This window comes from Nilaparvata lugens, chromosome 2 (assembly GCF_014356525.2).
Source record: "Nilaparvata lugens isolate BPH chromosome 2, ASM1435652v1, whole genome shotgun sequence".
NCBI lineage: Eukaryota > Metazoa > Arthropoda > Insecta > Hemiptera > Delphacidae > Nilaparvata > Nilaparvata lugens.
In genome coordinates, this window is record NC_052505.1 from 31679495 (window position 1) to 31701165 (window position 21671).

Genomic DNA, 21671 nt, shown 5'->3' on the forward strand with positions numbered 1-21671 from the left:
CTCCTACATCAAGTGCATGATTCACAATATTTTGTTCTTATTCTTACAGTGTTGTGAACCCATTTCTATTCCACCAATAATTTTAACTTTAAAAACACTTTTGAAGTGGAAACAATTTAGAAATTTTCTCATTCTTACTTTTTCAATATTTTTGCAGCAGCTAGATTCTTTTTTCCGGAATATAAAAAATAGTCTGGCAACCTTGCAGAACTAGGAAAGGATAACGTTATCTGCTTTGTCGAGTGATAGACAAGGGTAGCATCATCAATGTTAATCATAATGCCATTATAACGTGGACCTCACTATAGAATCAATCATCTTAATAACATGCAATAATATCCATCAATAATGATGGATATTTTCAGGGAATACAGCGAGTTCCAGGATTCAATCATTTGAAAGAGATTTTGTCAAAAAATCACTATCCTTTCAACATCAAGGGAATGAGCAGCTGTTTGAGCAGAAGCGGGTCATCTGAAAAAAATCAAATCAATAAAAGAATTAGTATTTCATAAAATAAGTAATGTAACAACTCAATAATATACTATTAGCATGACCTATTCCACCCTTTAGGTTTCCTAATAATTGCGAAGTATTGCTACAACGCGGACTAGCTACAGTCGGATATGGGTCGGGGTCAGTAGCCGTACTGACAGGTGGAGATACCGGACCTACACTTCTCCCTCTATCCTGATTCTTTACCCTCGGCTTCTTTCGCGAGATTTTTACTTTCAGGGGAAGAGTGTTTGCCCGTGGCGTTATTGGCCGATTCGGCCCTCGGCCTTTGGAGTACAGGGTGGGTTTTAAGGGATATTAAGATAACCCTACACAAGGAGACAGATCTGACTATCAGATCCCTACCAATAATTCTATTTATAAAGGTAGTACGCAATCTGAACCAACTGCGAATTGACGGCGAGCAAGCTGTACCTGCAAGCCCGGGATGTGGTTTTTCTATGAGGTTTAAGGTGAGAGCTATGGGGTGAAGGTATGACGGAACTATGGAGTTATTAGTAGTATTCAAGGTATAATTGAATAGGGCACGGTATAGGGTGTAAGCTATAGAGAATAGGATGCAGGGTATGAGGTATACGGTATAGGGTATAGGGAACAGAGAATCAATAATAAGATTATTATTCTCTACAGCAAATAAATATCTGCTCAATAATCCGCAATCTGAGAATTGCGCTCTAGCTCTCAGCAAGCTGGACCTGCTAGCTAAATACAGTATATCAATTTCAATTGTGTGGTAATTGAAGCTTAGAGGATAAGGTTTCGGGTGTCGGATTTCTGAATCGCGAGCCTGCAGCTGCGAAAGGATTTTCAGCAATTCTGAAACTGCTAAACAGGATTTCCGCGCTAATCTGATGACTGCGCGCCGGTTATTAAGGGCCAATCTGTGACTGCCCTTAAGGGTATGGAAATCACTCTCAATCGTCCGAAACGCTTTTAAATTAATAGTCAGTATGTCGACTATTATGAGAGGATAGAAAAGATTTTTCACAGACACAGTCTGTAGAATAATATCGGGAAGACAACAGTCTGTCGTTGTCAGGGTAGGAAAGGATTTTTCCAGGATTTTCCACAAGGAAAATATCGAGTCAGAGACTCCTAATTCAGGAAAAGATTTCAATAGACTTTTCCAAGTAATTGCCAGTCTAAGGACTACCCAAAGATCGATCTCTAATTTGCAACTGAGATCACGGGAAAATTCGTGAATTTTCCACAGGGAAAACCAGCAAATAATATTTGCTATTGAAGAAGACAGGTTTCTAAGAATTTTAGAAAGGATTCGCGGGTCTGAAAACCCGCGACTAGGACGATCTCGAATCTGGAACTGAGATCAGGAAGGATTTTAACACGGGAAGAATTAAGAGAAAGGATGCCGCAGTCTAGAAACTTCGGCGAGGAAGTCCTCAAGCTGTACCTGAGAGCTAGAAGGATTTTAGAATAGGGAAAGTGAAGAGAAAGAAAGAGAAAGGACGTCGCAGTCTACCAACTTCGACAAGGACGAACTCAAGCTGTACCTGAGTTCTCAAGGAAATGATTGGAATTTCCTACTAGGTATTACAGCAAGTCAGAAACTGCTAAGAAAAGTTAAAATACTGGGCCACTCTATAGTATGAAAACTAAGCAAGGAAAACTTACTATAAATGATAATAATTTCTCTACAAGGATAAAAATTAATCGAGAAAACTTTTCTCAAAAGGAACAGGGATTTTCCCACAAGAATAAAAATTAATTGAGTAAAACTATTCTCAAAAAAGACAGGGATTTCCCTACAAGAATAAAAATTCAATGGAGAAGAATTACTCTTTAAACTAAAGGCCACCTTACTACAGAGAAGGAAAAATATACGGACTACCAGTCCTGACATACAATTACCTGAAATGACGTGGATACTGATACGGAGAATAGCGAACCGATTCCCACTTCCCGTATTATAAGTTAATTAAAACGTCGTGAAGCGACAGAGTCGAGACTTATAAATTAAGTACTCAAAAATAATCCGCTATAAGAGCCTAGCTAAATTCCCCACTCAACTATTTGTAGCGCAAACTTGAGATCCCTTACAGGTTTCAAAACCAAGGATAACTCGTTCACCCCCAGTGGTACGAATTTAGGAAAAATAACCAACAAGAAAGAAAATCCCCCAGGAATTTCTATCTTCAAATACAGTCGGCAATTCGACATACAATATTCCATTCACTACAATACAGAATAGAATATCAACCCTCTAGTACACCACTATTAGGAGCGCCGCTCGGAACGCAGCCGTACACAAACCCGTTCACCGAACAACTGCTTTCTCCCAGGTCTTCTTGAAGCTGCACCGGGTCGCTGAAAATTAGGAGGCCGGGGGAAAAGAGCTTCCTGACCAATGAGAGTCTGAAAAGACGATCACGCCACTGGTCATGTGACAGGGTTTGACTCAGCTGCTCCTGATGTTAAGGGTGCAGCAAATGATGACAATGATAGTAATTGCTACACTAATTCAGGCCGGTAAACAATATTTCTATTCCAGAAATTTCATGAAGAACGATACCAACCCGACTCGGTAGCCGCTTATCGTTTTGATGATGCGGCTGCTGCTGATTTAAAGGGGTTGACGGCGATGGTGATGATGTGCATGTACACAACTGCAAATCTAACAAAATATATCCGGCAGTCGATCCTATTCCAATTCTAAAACAGAATAAATTCGCTAATTTTACACTATTTGACGGCTTTCTATCCGTCACAAAAATTCACTTTGTGACAATACATATTATATGATATGGTGGTATATAATCATGGTGGATATGAATTCCTGAACATAATGAATTTGAACTTATCAATATAGATGTTAAGCTTATTAATATTATAGTGAATAATGAGCTCATCTATTCAGGGTGGGTGAAAAGTCCAAGAACGGCTTAATATCTTATAACAAAGGTAATTTGACGGTGGGTGTCATTGGGGATCCTACTCAAATTTGAAATAATACTTCACTATTACTTAAGTATTTCATTTCTATTTGCATGGTATTGATTAATGATATTTATATCTTCTGAACGGTTTGAGATAAAGCGTTTAACTGATAAAGTGTTTAACTGTAACAGCTTTGTTGTGACTCGTGTTGGACCCCGTTTTGATAACTGCTATTTAACAATTGCTGCTGTTTATTGCTATTTGCCAATTTTGTTGTAATTTTTTTCTTTTCAACTGCTTTTAATTTTATTGTATTTTGCCGTTTGTTACAACACTTTGTGTTTCATGACAATAAAGGATTGTTGATTGATTGATATCGATGTGCGGTTTTCGCCATTCATTTTGTCTTGAAATTCTGTATTGAAATCATATATCGAATGACAACCTTCCTATTTTGAAAAATGAGGTTGCATTCAAAATGGCGGATCCAAGATGGCGGACCAGATTTTTAAAGTCATACTAAAGTAGTATTTTTAATTTGAGTAGGATCCCCAATCACACCCACCATCAATTATTTACCTTTGTGTATGGGATATTAAGCCGTTCTCGGACTTTTCACCCACTCAGTATAGTGGATCAGGAGATAGTAGACAGTCAAAGGTTTCTCATGAATTTTTTCAAGTGCTGCCAGCTATTGGCAGGATACATTTCAAACTTTCGACCAATCACAAGAGAGTGGGCGATGTCTAGAATGGTGTCACAAGGCATGTTACTAGTTCGTGTCGCTTGTTTTTGGACAATTACCCAAATATCTTTTTTGTGGTATTTTGGAGAGCAAGAAGAAGACGAAGAAGAAGAATATCATAGTATCTCATTTTGAGGTACCTTTTATCAATTCGAATCACTAATCAGTACTGAGAAGTACGCATTTCTGTAACTTAGTGATGAGTGAATATCACTCATAAGTCATAACACAATATAAATTATTCAGATGAGTTTTTGTAGAATACATGAAGCAACTCCATCCTACTCCAGGAGCAATATCTCACCAGTTACACCAAGATTGCACATTTTTAAGAATCAAGAGCAAAAACATAAAGATCAAAGTCTTCTGTCGCCAACTCTCCCTTGCTCTATTGTGCGTTTTGAAATTTCCGCCGATTACTATAATAATGAAGAAGGGATAGGGATCCCTTAGGGGCGAAATCGACTCCTTTCCAAGCCGATTCATTGACAGAAGAGAAAATAATGAACGTATTGGGGGGGGGGTTGAAGACATTCGTCATTTGTATTCAAATTCAGGATTCAGTACTCAACTGAAAGGAAACTGCTCTTTAGGGGATGTCACATTATTTTCTATGAAACGATGAAAAGTCCCAAATCATATCTTTTGCGTACAATTATGATAGAACTGTCTGTATTGAGGAATGAGAATGATAATTATTATGATGAATACCGATTTTGAATACATATACTTAAAGTACCGTACCAATTAGCATAGTATTATAGTCCTTACAAAATTACTTTTGATTTAGAGGAATATGCAGCGCAGAGGAATGGAGGGAGATCAGCCAATTACAGTGATTAATAGAATCATAGGTAGAAGCGCAGTTGCCAATTTGTCAGTCGTCTGACTGCTTTCAGACAGGAAACTTCGAATGTGTAGCATAAGCACATGAACAATCACTAGAAGTTGGAGAACACTGGCCGCTTCAAAACGGCAACATCGCGCCTCAGTATCCCTCCCGATTTTTTCTTTCTCTGCTGCGCATGTCCATCCCAAGTGAGAAGTAATTTTGTACAGAGTATAGTATAGTAGTAGTAAATACTGAACACTAGTTTAGTATTAGTGTACCATAATGTAGTAAATTTGTATGTGGTAGTATTAATTACAGTTATTGATTATAGTGGTAGTCTTAACCACTTATTCATCGAAATTACGACTATTACATCATTAAGAATCAGCAGTAGGCTAAATGCTGTACTGAATAGACCCTTACAATCACTCTAGGGATTGATAACAGTTTACTTGTGAATTTAGAGATTCATAATCATGTGTTTCACAGGGTAAAATGTGTAGTGAATAAGCAATAAATAAGGGTGAATGCTTAGCTCTCAATTTACAAACAAATTTTCCAATTTTCAAAATTATCAAAAAATTTACATGCTCTATATGGCTTGGATCCGATCTGAATGAAGTACTCTTTTGAATTGAGAAGGAATATTTTGAAGTTTGGAGTGCTAAGCCTGTGATTAATAAAAGTTTGGTACCGCATACCAAGTTCTCAAAAATTGTGAATAACTATAATTCGGTTATAAGCTGAGAGTTGAAACAACTCAAGAATTTCTAGCAGAAGCCATAAATAAATTAATAATAGGGATACGATCAGTTGATGATAATAATAATCATCATTTGATATTGTGTAACTACAGAAACTAGTTTTCAGTTATTTCCATAAATACTTGTTAGAATAGCTTGAAAATCAGTTAAAAATAACAAGTGTGTTCTCGTACTTTTTCAGGAGCATCAATGACAAATTTTCACAGTTTTTACAGTATAAAGGGCGAATGTAATCGCTGAAATTCATGGAAACTGATGAAGATAGGAAAAGGCAATTCGAAGCGATTGTTTTCAACTCCAAAACTTGTTGAATATCCAAATAAAGTTTCATGAATCTGTCCGTCATCAATGTCAGTCAGCTATAATAATTTATAAAAAAATCAGTATTCATACTATAAATTTCTAGTAAGATCACTTCAAAATGGTAGCATTGGTTGATTGCGAAGCATTCATCTTATTAAACAGTTATGCTGAATGTTTAAAAACTGAATCTCACTGTAGTAAAAGTAGCAAAAATAGAGCCCCACTATAAAACCATAAAATGGCCCATTCCACCACAGTAGAATGATGAATGTTCCCAATATTCAACGAGTCATCACGATACTCTATTCAAAACTTCCCTCACTATCGGCTTTCATTGCAAAATGGAAATTTTGTTGTTTTGAATGAAGAGGCGCAACCATTGAATCTCCGCGTTTGGCACATCAAATCAGCTGCAATAATCGCCAGTCTCCCATTGCATGAATTATTAATTGGCCACCTCTCGTATCTATCGTCGCTCATTTTACACTGTAAGCATTCCTTATGAATGACAACTAATGCTGACAGATGATAGTGAATCGAACTACATCGTCGCTCACTTTGCCATTCCATCAATTTGTTTCTGCGGCTAATTTAGATACAGTGAATACAGTAATACACTATATCAGTAACTCACTATATCTCAGTATACACAGTAATACTGCGGTATCGCCGTATAAATAGTAATATCCAAGTATCTCGGTATGTACAATAATACAGGAGTATATCAATATACAAAGTTATACAAGAGTTTTGGATACGTGATCGGCCAATTGAGAATCTAATGCATGCGGGCGAAGCAAATGAATTTCAGTTCGTTAATTTATGGGGTGGTAAATGTAGTTCAGGCCTTTCTAGTAAACTGCATCATTGCACACTCGCACACTTGCACAAATACCCAAATGCATGCACGCTTGCACACTGCATCATTGATTGAATTGGCAACAGGATGCCCTGTTTGATTTATTTCCCAATACTGAATGATTGCACAGGGAGCTATGTATTTTGAACAATAGGTCTATTATACGCTTGCAGGATTATAACATTGAGATTCACTTTGAGCTCCCAGTATTGGTTCAATGGAAAGCCTTGATGTTGTTTATAAGAAATGCTACTGTGTGCAGTGAACCCCAACATAGAGTCTACGAATAGTGAGATTGTAATGGGATTAAAGGGTGTAATGGATTTTAGGTTTGTCTGTTGGGGAATAGTAGGCAAATCACTATTGTTTATTCATCCTGCGTTGCAAGGATAAAGGATAGTTTAGTATTTAAATTTACAGGTATTCCCACTCTAACTCCATGTATTGTTCATTTACAGTGTAGTGGGAAGGATAGAGGTTAGTTTGGGAGTACCACTTCAAATTCATGAATATCTCACTGGTGGGTCATTGTCAGATAATAATTAGGAGATACCTACTAAATTATCAAGTCTATATTGGATTGGATTTTGCGATGAGATTGGGTTATAAGCTACGTTCAACTAACTGTTCACCAAATCGTTTGTAGGATACAGGAAATAGAAATTTGTTGAAGAAATAGAATAGACAAACATAATATTATTTTAATCTCAATAATGAGAATCTATAATTAGATCATGAAGAGATATATGATATATTCCCTGTTGAATAAAATTTGAGAATAATTGGTCATTACTGACAAGAACCTACAATTAATATCATATCAGATAGGCACAATATACCGGGATACTTCAATCTCAGCTATCTCTACTATGAACGGCGGCGGAAAAAGAAACATGGTCACTGGGCCTGCCTTGATGATTTCCACTGACTTTTCAACGTAAATTTCCCTATTCTGGAGGAGTGGAGGGTGAGTGTCTCTATCACCTCTCAGCCCATGCACCTCTGAAATACAACTCTAAGATAAACATTCAGAAATAAATTTAGCACTCATGAATTTGAACCATAAATGTTAATCTTGTATCACTAAATTTCTAAACTAGGATATAATCTCGGTAAAGTTCAACCTGTTGGCGAAGTTGATATCGTGAAGTGGAGTGAAGAATATAGGGAATAGAAAGAATATTCTATTCTCAAACAGTAGAATGAAGAGACTGAGAGGGGTTCGAGGAGGAGGAACAGAGAACAAAAAGAAGAAGATAACATGACGTTAGCCGCAAGGATCAGAGTGTCAGAGCATTTGGCATTTGGCGGGAATGGTGGATGACTGTGACAGTCCGATAAGCCATGTCTGTTACCAGGTTGCAGACAATTTTTGTTGTGAAATGTTGCACTATGTTTTTAGAATGCTGTAAATTCAGATGGCTGTAAAATATCACAGGTGATGCACAAGTGGAGGCTGTCAACAAATCCAGATTATGCAAACTAGCTGGAGCTGCGGTTGGTTGTAATAAAGATTGTTGGAAATTTCAATGGATCCGGTAGTAAATTTCAGTTGCATTGCAATACCACTAAGAAGGAGAATAGATGGAGGGATGAGTAGGACTAGAAAAGGAAGAAGGAGGTGAAGAAGAAGAAGAAGAAGAAGAAAAAGAGTAAGGAGAAGAAAAAGAAGAAGGAGAAGAAGAAAAAAGACAAGAAAGACGGACAAGATAATTATGAAACACAAAAGAAATCTACTTTTTCAATTCGACTATATCCAAGTTTTCTAGGATTTGGAAACTTTGGTCACAATTCATTCTATTATGACTTCCAGTTGTCCTAGGTCAAGAAGTCTGGATTCTTCCAGAGCCTATAATTCTTTATCTCTTATCAACTATTCAGGTCATGCTTCAGTTCAGATTAATGAGTTACACTTAGATCTATGTATGTGGTGACAATTTTATTGTTCCAGCTCTTCTGGAATCTGGAAAGTTTTCAAAATTTTGTGCGGATTATCAGCGGAAAGTAGACGGTGAAAGTGGGTTGTTTTCAAAAATGACAAAGACGATGGAATACTCACTGGAAGCCGTCCAAGGTTGTTGTGAGAGAATTTTAAAATCTGATTTGGCTTCTGCCCGCGTTCTATCGCAGAAAGTGAGACTTTATGATTTGTGGTAATCCAGACACTCAGACTGTTTGTAACCTATTTTATTTCACAAGGACTTGGTTATTTTTCTTCTCTATTCTCTGAATTCTTTCTCTTCTATTTACATGTATCTTTTATCTTCAGCGGTTCATTTTATCTCATTCAGTATGTTCATGTAAGAAAACAAGAATGAATAATGAATAAATAAAGGATATGTGGGAACAGTCTTCTCACTCCCCTCTTTTTATCTCTATCATTTATCCACTTCATTTTGCCACACTAAAGCTCTTTGATTTATGATATCGTCTTATGTTTTGAATGAATAATAACTTTCAACAATATAACTTTTTCCATCCAGTGATATTCCTCTTGAACCATGCTTTCACCTACCATTCAAATGAGAAGAAACATCGACAAAACTCGGGTACAAAGTTCAAGTGAATGAGAGAAAAGCAGAAAAGGAATCCAACAACATCTAATGATCCTCTTCTCAACTAAGAATAGTTATTCATACAGATGGAGTATAATACTCCATATAAACTAATACTAATATAAGAATTATATTTTTCAATAGTAGTATAAAATATTATCGAACTGACGATTACCGTATCAGTCTAATACTGTATTCAATTTTATTGACACTTCTTGCAAGGCTTGTTGCAGACGATTTCTTGCAAGCAATTGTTGCTTGCTTGCATTGTTGATCACGTGAATGCTACGAACACTAGTTATTTTTGCCATTTGAGTTCTCCGTCGCCTTTCTGTGCAATAATATACTATTTTGAAATTATTTGCCTATTCTAATAAGAGAAATTGAAAGATTAAATACTTCCAAGAAACAAATTTTTGAAGGGCTATTGACATTCTCATCTTCAATAATTGAAAGTTTGATATTATTTGTTGATACTAGATGTTTTGGATTCAATTTGTGAGTTATTAGCTTATATTATAATGCACGCAATGATGATCGCAATATCTGTAGAACTGATAATAATTATGGAAAGTTTGAATTTTCATGGATATCATAAAAATATTTATTATTATTAAACGAAAATCCAAATTAAATGCTGTAATTCACCCTGAAGACTTCTGCTAATGCTGTTCACCCTGTTGTCAATATTTGCAGTCGCAGAAGTCTTCTAGGTGAACTTCAGCATTTTAATTTGGATTTTCGTTTAATAATAATAGTTAATTAGCATTTGAATAATTGCAATATGTCAGTAATTTCCATAAAAATACTGTAAAAGAGTGATTGATGCGAAAATGTGTGAATGAAGCCTTCCAGAAACCTTTTTTCTTGAATTGCTCCTACTTGCATACGGATTAGACTTAATTTAATTTAGCGAGTAGTACTTTTGTTTTGCCAGTGTAAAGTGAAGATTTTATCAAATTCTGTATTCTTATTAATTCAAGTGAAATTGTATCATATATTTTTTTATTCTGGATTCATTGCATGTAATTTGATTCATTATTGGTTCAGCAAAATAAAACTGATTTGATTGATTACTATCCGAACTTCCGAGGTGAGGTGATAAAAATATCATCCGAAGGAGCAGAATTGGAAATGCGTTCAACCACGTAAGATACTTGTATTTGAAGTATGAAAGCTCCCATCAATTACCAAATATTGAGAATATTTAAAAAAACTCATGAACGATGCACATGTTTTGGAATAGAGATGAGTACATTTGCACGAACTTCATCCCTACGTCGTACGTTCATTTCTTGTACAAAGACGTGTCCAACCCTCAAATACACTTCTTTAAACCTGAAATTTTCCACTATTTTCAGGATTCTCATTTCCGACTGAGTTGATTGGGATGAACTGACGTGAACTGAGTTGATTGGGATGAGGTTAACGAGAGCTGAGGTTAACCGGAGAGAAGACAGCCGGAGCTATTCAATGTAAATGTGAAAGTGTTGAAATTCAAGTGGCTGGATATTCGCAAAAGCTGCTTCACAGGATATTCATATTATACGCGGCGCTACAAAGTTGAAGGAGAGTCTGTTCATTGATGCTGCTGCAGCCTACAGAGAGATTCACTTCACTACTGCTAGTATTTCCCTAGATATATAACAGCAATGCTTCCCACTCAGCAAATGCTGACAGTCTGCTGTGAAGTGAAGCTGGCTGGCTTCCATTCAAAGAGCCGATGTCGTCTTTCATAGCGATGCCCTCATTCAAGCTGTGGCTGGAGCGAAGAGAAGAAGAGACAGGAAGAGATGTAAATATGGAGAGAGCGAGAGAGTGAGAAGGAAATGTAGGAGGAGGAGGAGGATGAGGGAAAGGGAGAGAAGAAGGAGTAGAAGAAGGAGGATGAAAACTGGAAGAGATAGATTATTATAAAGAAGATAATTATTAAGAAAATGACGGAAAAAAGAAAAAGAGATCATGGGTAGGAAGAAGACGAACAACAAGAGAATGACGTTGATGATAATGAATGAGGAGGAGCATGAGGAGAAGAAAAATTCAAAGAATATCTTGAAAGTGTATGTGAGGAATGAAATGGTGAACAAATAGACAAAGAAAAGTTTGAGGATATTTTGGGGCGGAGAAGGATGAGGATAGGAAGGAGAAGAAGTGGAAAAAGCAGGACAATAGAATAGTTTACAAGAGGAAGGATAAGGTCGAAAAAAAAATGACTCGAAGACAAAGGAAAAGGAGTAAGAAGTGGTGAACAAGGAGAATGAGAGATGAGAAGTAAAAGAAGGATGGAAGATAGGGAGGACTTCATGAATGGAATAGCTTCTGTACAGTTGGATCAATGGAGGAGGCTGTACCAGAATTTCTGCCCAGTTTTTCATTATTTTTAAACGGTGGTATGCGCCCTTGCGTGACGCGTGTTTTTATTACAAATATTCAAAATGGTTGAGGCAATCACATTAAAGGAGGCTTAATCTTCCGTGTTTATGTTTCACGAATGAATGTTCATGTTTCCAGTTTAAAATAATGCATGAGATCACTTCAGTACCAACTTTACAAATAGGAAGATTACCTACTTCAGTGTGCCTATTTACAGTAGTTTTTTCTATTGTTTTATAGTGGAGTCTGAGGTTCACATTTTTTCTTCATGCATTTCAGTGTTGAATTGTTGAATATTGATGATACTTTCAGTTTTGAAATTTCCACAGTCCACTTCAAGTATGAAGTAAATTCCGAAACATTATAGATAATAATAATACTGAATACACACATCAAATAATTGGAAAACCAGAAGTTATGTGAAAAGAATAATGATAATAATCTTAATAAAGAATCGCAAACTGTATTTCTTTGCAAAGTCTTGCAAACTATCATTTTGATCTGTCCTGAAGTATTGTTTTTTTTTCTAAATACTTACTCAATCATGAGTTGTTAGTTGGAAAGAGCTGTTGAGATGTAGCTGTCGCTAGAGCCTGGTGTCTGCAGAAATGGAAGAATGGAAACCAGGCTTCACTTGCTTTCAGCTGGATGTCATCTGCTCCAATCGACCTGAAAATATTCAAAATAATTATTAGAAAACTCAACTTGGATCCTGGGAGATTAGGGAAGACTGAAAGAGAATACAGAGTAATGTATCTATAACTGGATAGGTAGGGTTGTGCAGACAGAGCAGTCAGGCGTTCCGAGGTCTAGTGGTCTTTGTAGGTTATAAAAATAATATATTTATAAGAACATAGATATCTGTATGTATATCCTCCCAATGCCTCTTTGAACGCAGACCGTCAACCACTGACCACTTTCTGTGTCCACACACCCAAGCAGTGCCTAATAAGAACCTGATCAGTACATCTTAATCATTAGTACCTGCACTGTACTCGTTCTTGAATGAGAGACCACGATGGCATACCGCATATAAGTAAGAAAGCATTTTTCTAAAATTTTTAATTTTTCATTGAGAGCATTTTTGTTTTGGTGTTTCTCAGCTTTATATAATATATATCTTATTTTATGGATCAAGAAAGATCCAGGTTGGTGCAACTTTGTTCAAATTTATAAAATTAACATAAATTCATGATCAATAATCAGAACCTTTAGAGCCTTTGATAGTAGGCCTACTACTCGTACTGTAGAATCATTAACTATGGAACTCTTATAATACTCTCCAAATCATTCACATGGATTTCTGTTCGAAAACATTCTTGTAGTTGCATTTCACTGTACATATATTGGATTAGGCATTACAACATTGCAAAAGTCAGGCAGATGCTCAGAACTTTTTATGATCAAAGATTGGTCAGAAAAAATTGAATGGTAATGGTCATGTCAATGACATAAAGCAATGTCAACTTGTGCGACTCCAATATGCTCCTATAGCATTGAAACTCTATGATACGAAAACGCTATATGAAGTGGATTTGGTTTTCAGAGTTTAGAGTTATCAATTCAAACAAGAAAAATGAGAAAAACTTGAGAGTAGCCTATTCAAGCATATTGAACTAATCTTGGAAAATTTCAAAGACATTTTTCCGTGGTATATCAACATAGGCTTAATAGAAAGCAACCAGAGATATGATACAGTATTACTACATAGTTGTGATACAACTATATACACAGATAAGACATGGAGACCTTTTTGGCCCCATGGAAACATTCCGAGAACCTTGAAAACATTTCGAACAACACAAAACATTCCGGGAAACATAGAGACTGTATGGTTTAATGAAACCGCTCGGTTTTCCTCTTGTCTTGTTTCTGCTCTCATTTTGAAACAGATGTCACCGACACTTGCCAATGACATCACAGTGAGATTCACTTCGAAATGCCAGCATTCGGTAGACGTGACGTAACAACACCGCTCCCCATTCATGCAACGTTGACAGTATGAAGTGGATCTCACACTAGCAACTTCTATTGGAATAGTTTGCAGAACAAAGTTACAGGCAACACACTGACCCAGGCAACACACTGACCAACTATGAAATTGAATCGTCAGGTGGATTCCCTTTGAAGTGGCACGCCCCCAAGCCGAAGAATCCAATTCAAATAAATATAGAGTCGAGTGCAGAGGTCTCGCTTTGAGAAATAGAATAAAAGTACACAGCGAAATAATAGAAATATTACCCTGGGTAATAAGTTTCTGTGGATTATGCTCTGATATAGGATATAGGATATCGATTTTTCTGATAGAAGATAGGATTTAGAATTTTCTGATGCAGGATTTACTTAGTGAGAATATGATTTATAAAGAAAGAATCTCTGATATAGTATATAGGATATCGATTTTTCTGATAGAAGATAGGATTTAGAATTTTCTTATGCAGGATTTACTTAGTGAGAATATGATTTATAAAGAAAGAATCTGGGTCCGGATAGATTGTATTCATCCAAAAACCAAAAAAATAATATCGTCTCTCATTCTTTGAAGCATATTTTGAATAAACACCTGAATAAGGATATGTGTTTACTTTTGAGCCTTCTCTGATATTATGTGATATAATTGAATAATTGGATGGATGAATAGTTAATGAATATAGATAAGATTGAATGAATATGGATCGTATCTATAAATACAAAGATCATATTGAAAAAAATATTAAGCTACTAGCAGGAACCCGTGCTTCGCAAGGATCTATTTTCAAACTTGATAATCTGAAAACTTGACGTAATGAAGTTTTGAAGAATTGAAAATAGGCCTATAGCCATCCTTGGTTGATTAAGAATCCAGCCTATATGATAAATTTCAAGTAAATTAGTCCAGTAGTTCAGACGTGATAATGCGTCAAGCATAATTTTCCTATCCCGTACGTGTATAAGCCAACTCTTTATTTTGTTATTGATATGGTTAACGACTGCAAGAGATAAGAGTGTGGAACAGAATAGTTTTGAAACTATGATAGCGTCAGAAGTGTCTCAAACTCAATAGTAGGTACTACATGAACTATTTGAAAGTAATTTGGAAAAATAATGTTAAAACAACAGAGCTGAGAGTTGTGAACCTAATCATTCTACCTCCATTTAGAGAGGCTTTTGTTTGAGCCGAATGAAATCTTCTATCTTCTATATATATATATATATAAATGAATGTATGTTTGTATGTTTGTTCCCTATGACTTGAAAAATAATTGACATAACGGCATGAAACTTTGGGAATATGTTGTGTGAATATTGGGGATGGTTTCTGACCAGAAATTTTAATAGGGTGGCTAATAATGATTATTTATTAATCCATTTTACAGACCTATGTTTTCGAAATTGTCGGCCTAGCGGCTACCGAATAACGGAAAGATGACCATGATTCAAGATCATATTGAGATAATATGATTTAGCATCTAAAGTTACCAGCTGTAATAAACACGTCACCCAATGATAAATTGTGTAGGCTACAACACAACTACAACATTACAATGAATTATTGTACACACATTACAACGGTAGTTTGGAGTTAAAGTGTAGTTGATTGGTACCAGCTGTAGATAATAGTCCCTTAGAAGACCTATACAAATCACTCCCCTATCATTGAGTAACCGGAAAATGTTGGAGAAAATATTCATCTCATGGAAGAAAGTTGTTCATATTGTATTCATTAATGGCAGAATAATTTACATTTTTTTTAAATTTAGCTTAGCTTATATTCATCATAAAATGGAAGATGGAAAGAATATGTAATATGGTGATTCATCGCACATTGCATATTTCCTGGACCATCTATTGACAATCAACAACTATGAAAACATTGAATTCATCTTTGAAACACTGATTTATCCTATCTATTTTTTTTTAATTCAACACTTTACTGTTAGCTATTACTACTTATTGATTGAGAAGAATATATTTTGGGAATAATGAATGCTGCATGACTAAACACATAGAAAGTTCATATTCAGATGTAAATGAAAATATTGATTGTCAGATAAATTTCATGATTCACCAAATAAAGTAAAGTGTGACATGAGATACATTGCCTTTTTGGCAGTACGAAGTTTGCTAGGTAAGCTAGTTGTAAATAAAGCTTTATTATTAATAGTCAACGCTGAAAAAAGACAGGCTCAATCACCAGGAATACTATAAATTCTTTGAAGGACCAGTAAGCCATTAATTTTGAGTGGTTCAATCACTTCCATTATGGACACTGGATACATTATGGACAATCAATATGTATGAAATTTATTAGCCACAAAAGAAAAAACTTTGATTGAAGTGACCCCGACTACTACAATATGAATAACCATTTAGATCAAATATAAGAAATTACTCACATCTCTCATCCACTCATACTTTTTGTTCAAAAAATATGAGTTATATTGAATGAACTCACGGCTAGTACCTACTCAAGTTTGTCTTTTTCTGGCCGTGCTACAAATAAATGTAGGTTTATGTTTGACATCTCGTTTTTGTAGTCTTGTTGTCTATTAAGAAATTTTTCAATGTGATTTTTGTTTGTTATAAAATTTGAATTTGTAAAAAAAATTATCAACATACTCCTAACCAATGAAAATTTCTGTGCTCTGTTCTAATCGGAATGTATGAGACTCCATATACAGCTGATAGATGGCGCAAACCCAACTGGCCAAGCATACAACAATGGAACAAACACGTGGCAAGCTCGCGCTTTCGATCCACAGAAAATTAAACTCGATCAGCTGATTGATAAAATTATTTTAAGCTTTCCAATGATTACAACATATGTTGGAATATCACGTGTCAATTATTATCTCAGTTCCATATGGCATTCACCTTACCATGTTCATAACCTTACTAAATAGGATCCTTTTTCATCCTTTGAAACCCTTAGAGACAATATATCTCAAAATCCGTTCGTAGTGCGCGTCTAGCATGTTTGAAGAATATTTGTGCAGAGTTTCAAGTTTGTAGGCCAATTAGTTTGAGCTGTAGTGTGATTTCACATGAAAATTTTCAAAAAATTCCCTCTCCTGGACCCCTCTCTGCTCCTGGTCGGAATTTTTCTGCATTGATCTAATTTTTTTCGTAGCTGAACAAAAAAGTTTTAAAATGGAAATAGATTGTTTCTGGAATAGTAAATTCAATCTAAACCTTAATTTGAGCTGTAACCCTCTTTGAGTTTTATTACAATTTCCATGTATGTATTCTCAATGAATGAATAAATGAACCGAATCCGAATTCTATGCTTTTTTATCATTGAACTGATTTAAGGTTTAGAGTCTTTTTCAGACATTTCTTCCACAAACTGCTTAATTTCCCAACTTAGATCAAGTATCTCTATCTTCTATCAGCTGACTTTAATAAAGGATAGTATGTGAATATTACCTATTCACTAGAACTAGACCATATAATTATCCACTTGGCAAAGCGTTGATCTCAATTAAATTCGATCTCATGATTTGGTACAATCGTAGAGAAAGTAAATACGAATGTGAATGCCAATACTTTGTATACAATATAATTATATTTTTCAACACTGAACTTTGTTGTTGATTTATATTACTACTAAAGCTAAAACGTTGAAATAACACAAGATTATCTTTAGATTTTACTTGAAACATACAAGTTTCAAGCACTAGAGATAACCCTTGAAGACCAACCAGGTTTTGTATTTTTCCACCATCCAAATTGTCTGATTCAATGCAGCAGTTCACTAAAATATATTAAGGTCTTTTAATGGAGTCCCCAAAACTAATGTGAAGTAAAATGATTTCCACATGGCTGCTCCAAATTCTGCCGCTTCTTTTTGAACAGTGCGATTTGTTCTGCTATTAAATCGTGCGAATTTCCATGGGAACGAAACAGATTTTAGAAAAGTGGGATCTGAAATTGCGTAGCTCTGAAACTTTGTAGCCATAAATACGAGAGAAACATACAATTACGAGTATAGTAAGCGTGAAAGAAAGTGTATGTAGCGGGAAAGATAAACTCTAATGAGATTCACGTTTTGAAAAGTCAGTAGCAATAGTATCATGGCTTGGTTGTCACTTTCCGTTTTCCAACGTCTTCTAGAGTAGATAGTTGTGATTTGAGTTTTCCAGCTATATATGATTTCAATAGTAATCGTTGATTTTTTGCTAATAGTGAACAATTCCATCTCAAATGTTAGATATTTCATTCGTCAAGAAAATAAATTCTTCATGATTTGAAGTGCTGAATTTTCATATCTGAGAATTGAGATGTAATTTAGGTAACTCATTATATTTCTACATAGTGTACAAACAATTTTGCAACGGTGTGGAGTTGGGAAAGGATGGAGCTATTTGCTTTGTTTAATGACCAACAAGGATAGATCAGATGCTAACTTTAAAACGTGAATCCCACGATAGTGTCTATACAGCGTCAATTCCAGTATTCCGAAATCTTATTTTTTTTCTTGATGATGCACAAAATTCATGAATGATTTTCTGTGTTATACTTACATGTCTTGCTCAGTACAGGTGACTCGTAAAATGTACACAGTGTTGTTGATGAGCTTGTTGTTACAACCATGGCTTCGCCGTTACCTCCTGAAGGGCAAAAATCATGAGAACATAATTACAGTACAATACAACACAAATGAGAACAAGTTGCCGAAACTATTAGAATATTGTTACTGTACCTTCAGGTATACAACACAATAGAGAGCAATACAATGCTATATAATTATCTATGAGATAATATATCACAATGAAGTACGATACGATACAATAGCAATGGATTTCAGGTTCGATTTTGTACTCTCCCTATTTGTGATGAGTTTATTGTACCCTATGATCGTTTGTTTTGATTGGTTTCATCAGAGAAAACGAATGAGTAGAGTATCGTCATGATCATTGTCATTACACTCATAATGACTATTGTTATATAGATACAGTTCATGGTGTACAACAGAATACAGAATCTCTAATGAGATATGCTCATTTGTCGATTACCACAATAAATCTATGAAATTCCACAGGAGTTGTATTAGCAGTCTTCATGAATGTTATCACACTTTCCAATGGAATAATTTCACGAATAAATGCAAATTTGACATTATTCTATGTGTATTAACCAAATTGAAGTACCAGTGAATACATGCGTAGAATTTGTATAATTTTATTACATTATCACAGAACTGGAATGATGATTTTCTACTCGAGTCAACGAAAGATTATAGAGGGAAAAGTTTGGAACACAATTTTTGACCCCGCTGCTCTTTTAGGGATAGTAGGGAGGTAAACATATCAAAAGACCTCACTCCTACATTTTGTGTTTTTGCTTATATCTCGAACAATATGCGTCTTTCAAAAATTTTATTGGAAAACAAAATCAAAGCTTATAAATTATCCTACAAGTTTATCTGTAACATTCTTCCATATCTCTCATAGTTTTTTAGATATGTGCTCTCGAATGTGTCACATTTTGAAGAAAACCCTTCCGGCTCCGTTTTTTTAATCTTTTTGGCCTCATAACTTTTTAATGATTGATTGAAACTTATAGAGCATTGTATTCTCTTCAATTTGATGTATTATTTCATTATTTTACGCATCTCCCTACGATTGTTGCAGCCATTTTAGTGTTGAGTGTAAAATCTTCAGTTCAACAACAACAGATCAATTATTATTGATGGGATGAGGGTGGTTGGAAAGTTTCGTTTTTAAATTTCCGGCTTAAATTACAGGCATGTATCTTGAGAACAATGAATTTCAGCGACACTAAAGATGCTATAAAAATTGATGTAAATTGGTGACATAAGATGGTGGAATAATACATCAAATTGAAGAGAATTGAATGCTCTACTATCTAACGTTCAGTAGGCTACTCATTTTTCCGATGCTTTGTTGTTGAGTAATAAGCCCTCAAAGCTCAATCGGTTGGAAGAAAAACTGTCTTTTCAAACATTTTACACATTTAAAAGTAACATCTCGTAAACTAAAGAGATATCACAAAACTCTCCTAGACAAAACTCGTAGGGAATTATTTATCTAGCTTCATTTGAATTCATTTGGTCATGTCGCGGCATTGTTCTCAAGATACATGCGTGTAAGTCGGAATTGCGTTAAGCTCAAATTCGAGAGCTCATATCTAAAAAACTATGGGAGATATGGGAAAATGTTACAGATTAAACTTTTAGGCCAATTTATAAGCTTCAATTTTTTATCTTAATAACATTCTTGAAAGACGCAAATTGTTCGAGATATATGCAAAAACCCAAAATATGGTACTTTCAAACCACCCCCACCACCTTAGCACAGGGGGTAGGGGTGAAGACTTTTGATATTAGGTTTACCTGCTCACCATCCCTAAAAGAGCTGCGGGATCAAAAATTGTGTTCCAAACTTTTCCCTGTACACCTTTTTTTGAGCATTCGTTTCCTGGGCTATTGCGGATTATGAGAATAAATAAAAGTTTATCTCTTCACTAGAAGCTTTTTTGCGATGAAACATGAATCCAATAACTTTAGAGAAAAAAGAGAAATTATATTGTTGTGAATCATAGGAGATTTCTTGTACATACTTATTTCTGTTTTCTAAAAATAATTTCCAATAAGAAATTTCAAATCATATTAATACAAGCTCGTATTAAAATCAGTCACTAGTGGGTCACTAGAGAGGCACCCTTGGCGGCCGAGTGTAGAGAAGGCTGGGACACCAGAATTGGCTGCCGGGCTGGCTACCCGAGTGTGACATCAGCCGTGTTGCTAAAATCTGGTGGTCGACCGCCAGAATCTGGCAAACGGCTGGTGAGCCTATGGTGTAATGAGAGCAATAAAATGGAGAAAATATCACAAATTTCTCGCACATTCAAAGTTGCGTATCTTGTGGAACACTTCAGATATAAAATCCAAAAAGTAGTCCTGAGCGACCACTCAATTCATTGGAAATTTATTATCTTTAATATTATATAGAGAATGCTTTTTCTCGAAAAATTCAAGGTTCTTGAGATTAAATGGAAAACTTTAAAAAATCCGAAATTTTGGGGTGAAGTCGCCTTCTGGTGTGTCAGCAAATTTCAGATTAGAATTCAGCGCCCCAAAATATATAATATAGAACCATCGAAAAAAATTATTACGGGGCTGTTTCCTGAAAAACGACCATTTGACTGGACTATAAGTTGTTATCCTATTATAATAGCGAGCAATTTATGTATATCTGTTTATATTTCTCTATTTCTATATCTGGTTATCTGGGTATCTGGTTATTTATGTTCAACGGATCTCGGAAACGGCTCTAACGATTTTCACGAAATTCGGAATATAGTAGGTTTATGATATCAAAATTCGATTGCACTAGGTCTCATCCCTGAGAAAACTCCCTGAAGGACATGAAAAGGATAATTCAACCTTGGAAAAACAGATGATGATTTCGTCTGTGAATAAATCACAGACGAAATATATTTTTCGTAGTGAATAAATCAAAATTCGGGTAAGTAACAGTTTTGGGCTGTGCCTGTTAGTACTTCCCCAATCATTTTAAAGAAATGATTATCGATGAAATAAATCTGTTTATCAATGAATAAATAACGAGCAAAGCTCGGTGCCCCGATATTTGGTATTAATAGATAGAATTTACAAAATGTACTTGTTCAGATGATATCTTTATTCCAAAAACCAAACCATTTAAAGATACATTTTGTTCGACTTGTGTTATTTACTCCTGTAATGTTAAAAAGTAAAATCTACCAACAACACATCAGTGACAACCTATTCCAATTCATGATAAATATCGGGGCACCGAGCTCCGCTCTAGAGTACCTACAAAAGCATATAAAAATTATTACGAAA

General features: G+C 35.3%; 1 protein-coding gene across 3 annotated transcripts in view; it reads right to left on the reverse strand.

The window, feature by feature from the left end:
• Positions 1–363: 363 nt before the first annotated feature.
• The window catches only part of LOC111050584 (rhodopsin, GQ-coupled), a 173483-nt gene continuing 152175 nt past the window's right edge, over positions 364–21671 (reverse strand). For 2 of the 3 annotated variants that reach the window (XM_039421016.1, XM_039421015.1), the window contains exons 10-12: positions 18346–18432; positions 12381–12511; positions 364–474 (exon numbers count right to left, since the gene is read on the reverse strand). In XM_039421016.1, coding sequence (XP_039276950.1) covers positions 12483–12511; positions 18346–18432 — 116 coding nt within the window. In that variant the 3' untranslated portion in view covers positions 364–474; positions 12381–12482. The remainder of the gene's footprint in view (positions 475–12380; positions 12512–18345; positions 18433–21671) is intronic. The other variant, XM_039421017.1, reaches the window with a different exon arrangement.